The following is a 5,266-nucleotide window of genomic DNA, read 5'->3' as shown; positions in this document are numbered from 1 at the left end:
GGCTGGCAAAAACTTGATTCGCTTACCAATTGCTCCTTTGTCCTACTCACACGATCGGATTTAGAATTTCTAGAATATAAATGACAAATATGTATATAAAATATCTAGTCATTGATTCACGTATACCATAATAAATCCGCCTCTACATTTTTTTGGGCCCTTTAACGGGCCTTTTTATAAATGGCCGGTTTTGGGTCCTTATCTATCTGTCCAAAAAGTTGTTTCATCAATTGTCTCTGCTTATGACTTGTCCATCATCTCTTTGCAGTTTTTGGCTCCCTTGTTAGTTAATTCTACAACACACTCGTATGTTACTATACTACTCTAACTGAACTAGTCGTCATAAAATAAGTTATAATTTTTTTTATATATATATAGAGACAGTTGAACATTTGTCTTAAAAAGGGGAAAAATATGCTAAACCACCTAAATAAATAAAAAAGAAATTAAAATGTTCCGCCCCTAAAATCTTAGTTGAAACAAAATTGGAATTCCACTGTATATAATGTTGTAGGCCGGTAAAAGTTTAGAAAGAAACAAAGTATGTTGAGACAAAAATCAGCCCCGATAAGTCCTTATATAAACCCCCCCATCACTTGTTGGCCTTTAAATGTGCACAAAAACTTGTTCGTCGTTCGTTCCCTCATTATAAACTCTATTATCTCTTTGTTTCTTTTTCTCTCCTTCCTGAGAGAAAAATGTGTAAGCCGACAAGTCCACCATTCACCTGCAAATGCGATGCATATGCAGAAAATAATTTCGTCTCCATTAAAGTTGCTGAAGAATCCGACATGTCTACCCCTTTGATACCTAAAAGCCCAACAAACGACACTTACCCCCACATAACCAACAAGAAAATAACTTCTCTTGTCTTCAATGAAGCTAAATCCATTGCTAATATCGCTTTTCCTATGATTCTTACAGGCCTTTTGCTTTACTCTCGCTCTATGATCTCTATGCTTTTTCTTGGCCGTCTCGGGGGTTTGGCTCTTGCTGGCGGATCTCTTGCAATTGGGTTTGCTAACATTACTGGATATTCAATTCTATCTGGTTTAGCTATGGGGATGGAACCAATTTGTGGACAAGCTTTTGGAGCCCAGAAGTATAATCTTCTTGGGCTTACTTTACAGAGAACTGTTCTTTTGCTTTTATTAATTTCATTCCCAATTGCTCTGTTTTGGGTTAATATGAAGACTATTCTGCTTTATTGTGGCCAAGATGAAGATATTGCTACAGAAGCACAATCTTATTTGTTCTATTCTCTTCCTGATTTATTCGCGCAATCTTTACTTCATCCGTTGCGTATTTACCTAAGAACTCAATCGATTACTCTGCCTCTGACTTGTTGTGCGATTTTCGCGATTCTTCTGCATATACCCATAAATTTTCTTCTTGTTATTAAGCTTAATTTGGGGGTTAGAGGAGTTGCTATGAGTGGGGTTTGGACAAATTTTAATCTAGTAGGTTCGTTAATTGTATATATTGTTGTTTCTGGTGTTTACAAAAAGACATGGGAGAGATTGTCAATGGAGTGTCTCAAAGGATGGAAATCGCTTTTGAATTTAGCGATCCCAAGTTGCATTTCAGTGTGTTTGGAATGGTGGTGGTATGAGATCATGATTTTGCTATGTGGGTTGTTGATTAACCCGAAAGCAACGGTTGCTTCGATGGGCATTTTGATTCAGACGACTTCATTAATTTACATTTTCCCATCATCTCTTAGTTTCAGTGTATCAACTAGAGTTGGGAATGAGCTTGGAGCAAGGAGACCAGGTAAAGCGAAGGTAGCTGCCATTGTAGGCCTTGCTGGAAGCTTCATTTTGGGTTTTACAGCTCTATTTTTCGCGGTGACGGTGAGGAACGTTTGGGCCAAGATGTTTACTAATGACAAAGAGATATTGGCGTTAACATCAGTTGTTTTACCAATAATTGGGCTTTGTGAATTGGGAAACTGCCCACAAACAACTGGCTGTGGGGTTTTGAGAGGAACAGCCAGGCCTAAAGTTGGTGCAAATATAAATTTAGGATGCTTTTATATCGTTGGTATGCCAGTAGCAGTGGGGCTAAGTTTTTATATGGGATTTGATTTTCAAGGTTTATGGATCGGACTATTGGCCGCACAAGCCTCTTGTATGCTCACTATGTTGCTTGTTCTGCTTCATACAGATTGGGAATTCGAAGCAATCAGAGCCAAACAACTAACAGGAACTACCATTCTCGATGAAACGAAAGAACAAATTCAAGAAAATACTAGTAGTAATAAGCAACTCAATGAAAATTTTTTATGTTAACAATTTTAATCTTTTAATTTTTCTGTATAGAGGGGAGGGGGCAGCGGTGCATTCATAAGCTGCTTTTGGTAATTCTGGTGAGGTCCAAAATAGGAATATCACAGGATATGCATAACAAGAGATTGTAGCTGGAAAAACCAGCAAGAAGAAAAGGTGTAGTTTGTACTCTAGCTAAGAAAATTACTACTCCATCAAATTTTGTTCATTTGCTGATTCTACTATCACATGTTCCCTCTTTTTAATTATTTGCATAGATAACAAATTAAATAAGGTAAAAACAATTAAGAAGATGCCTCCAAAATTAGTTATGTGTGTTTCATGTTGTCCTGCATGCATGGACTAGCTAGGATAAACTTTATTCAATTATTATTATTTTTTTTAAAAATCCTAGGTGGCCAAACAACTTCATACAAAGAGAACTAACAGAGTTGTACAAATATGTTACATTAACTAGTTATATGGTGAAAATTATAATTGTTTAATTTAGACTAATATTAACACCCTTGCTGTTGCATCCGTACAGTTGTTTGCAATTATCAGGTGTAGGTAAATAATAATAATAATAATAATAATAATAATTCTATGATCACTATTTTCAACAAACATCAGTTGACATTTTAGAATTGATGAATTCTCAATTTTTAAAATTTGCTTCTATTAGATTTGCCAAAACTTGAGTTGGTAACAATATGAACAATTATATGAAATGATATAAAATATGAGTGCTCTATGGATTTCAGAAAAGTAAAGTCCCGCAGCATTTTATCATTGTCGTATTTCATCACGCTTACCGCGTATTACGCTATGCCAAAATAGAAAACTACAAATTAGCATTTGGATTTTGCCGAATCCATTAGCTTTTGCGCACAGTTTATTTGTGTTCCAAAATTTATTAAATATTTAATTTAAAACTCGATTTTTAGTATTTGAAATCATTATTCTAAATTTCAAAATCATTTATAAAATTGAAATCATAGCTCCGCGTCTAATTTATATAACTTAGAAATAGTATGACTCAGATGGATAGACACACTAGATTGAGGTGCGTAAAACAGAAGCCGCAAATACCGTTAAAAAGGGAATATGATGCTCAAAGCATATAAACTTTGATAAGACTGGATGGATGTTTTTTTTTCTTTCAGCACTACTAAAAAAAAAAAACCTAAAATTAACTACTAACTTCGTCCCTGATTCATCGCTATTTAATCGGAACTAACGACAATATTTTCGTTGCTAAGTAGGATTTTACCATTTAGTGATAAAATTTATCCTTCGCTAAATCTAGTTATTTTTTAGTAGGGCAGGTACATAAAGAGAAGCAGGGGAGCACGGGACACATGGGAGACGCATTATAATTTTAGGCAAATGCAAATGCAAATGTTCCTATAATTATGTATGCAAGCTGCAACATCAACTAATAAACTAAGCATATATTATAATTATTATATATATATATATATATATATATATATATGTGCCAATATTGCTGCCGCTAGTCAATCTCTTTAAGATCTTCAATATCCTTTTTTTCCCATACTTTGATAAAGATTTATAACTTGTTCATGTCAACTTTTATATTTCTGTTTGGTTGGGGGGGATCTTCCTCAACATGCATAGTTTCTACGGAGCATAAGATTTTGTAACTTAATTATATATATTGATAAAGATTTTTTATTTTTTTTACATTGTTAGATGTATTTTATTATATAATAACAGGTAATATATATGTAGCTTCTACAGAATAAATGATTTTTACCCTTTAGTAAAATCCCTATCTAATAATGTGCTTTTTTGGGTTATTTATTCTGCTTAAACCAACTAAATTGCTTCTTCTTCCCCTTCTTCTTTTTTCTCCAAAGAGAGGCAAAAAGATTCTGAAATAAGGTAATAAATTTAAGGGTATGTAGAAAAATATTTTTTCGATATGATTTCAAAGAAAATAAATTAATTTAACGTATTTTCTTGTATTCGATATTATATTAATAATATATCTAATGTATATAAATAAAAATATTTATTTATAATTTTAACACATATCATGAAAATATGAGTGTAAGTATAGGAGTGTTATTTATGACTTTTTTTTTTTTTTTACTTTTCAAAGTTATTTTCCACATTTAAAAAGAAAAAATTATTTTAAATTACTTATCTACGTACATGTACTATCATTTGACCTTCATTTCCCCCCCAATATATAATAGATTAAAGACTAACCCCACATAAACTCAGAACACTCTGCCATTAGCAAGTGGTTAATAATTAATTAATCAAATTATAAGGTCAGATAGATAGATGAATCATGCAACCTATTCATTTCTTAATTTAATTAACACCTAATTACTTTTTTTTTTCTAAATGATAGTATTAGGGAAAACAAACCTGCAGAACTATGTACTACCTCTAAATTAAAATGGAAAACGTGATGAGTATTTTATCTTTTTTTATCAGAGTATTTATTAAACAAATGATTAAACAATAGTGTACGTATCTAAATTTGTTTAATTCCATGCAGGAGAATCACAATCCACCAGATTTAACTTATAAATATAAAATGTTTATGAAAAGATAGTATATAATTTTGCCTTAAGCCTATTCCAAAAGGTGAGATCCCTTTAATGTTCCAAAGAATCAAGAAAAAAAAGATTTATTAATGTAAGTTAATGACATTACATTACACTCCGATCACTTAATTATTGGACTGTAATTTAGGATTAAAATAATTATAATTAGCATAAAAAAAGAGAGATTATAATTAATACCTGTTACCACATTCATGCATTGTTGAGTTGTCCTATGTATAAATTTACATGCATAAACACGCTTTGTTTGAGTAGACGTAGTTGAAAAATAGACAGTTGGAGTAACTGTACAAAGAAAAAATAATATTAATAATTATAATAGTTGCTTTAATTAATTTGCAACAAATAAATATATTCATAAAATACAACAATTAATAATCATGCTTACTTAAGGGA

General features: G+C 31.9%; 1 protein-coding gene across 1 annotated transcript; it reads left to right on the top strand.

Moving 5' to 3' along the window:
* Positions 1 to 607: 607 nt before the first annotated feature.
* Positions 608 to 2,512, top strand: LOC125860833 (protein DETOXIFICATION 49). Its single transcript, XM_049540862.1, has one exon. The coding sequence runs from the start codon at positions 699 to 701 to the stop codon at positions 2,289 to 2,291; it is 1,593 nt and encodes a 530-aa protein (XP_049396819.1). The 5' UTR covers positions 608 to 698; the 3' UTR covers positions 2,292 to 2,512.
* The last annotated feature ends 2,754 nt before the right edge of the window (positions 2,513 to 5,266 follow it).

Source organism: Solanum stenotomum, chromosome 3 (genome assembly GCF_019186545.1).
Source record: "Solanum stenotomum isolate F172 chromosome 3, ASM1918654v1, whole genome shotgun sequence".
NCBI lineage: Eukaryota > Viridiplantae > Streptophyta > Magnoliopsida > Solanales > Solanaceae > Solanum > Solanum stenotomum.
Note: the sequence above shows the minus strand (reverse complement) of the source record. Positions and strands in the feature narration are given on the sequence as shown.

What these genes read in the sequence shown, in the direction of transcription:
- LOC125860833 (XM_049540862.1), top strand. Translation starts at nt 699, where the DNA reads ATGTGTAAGCCGACAAGTCCACCATTCACCTGCAAATGCGATGCATAT.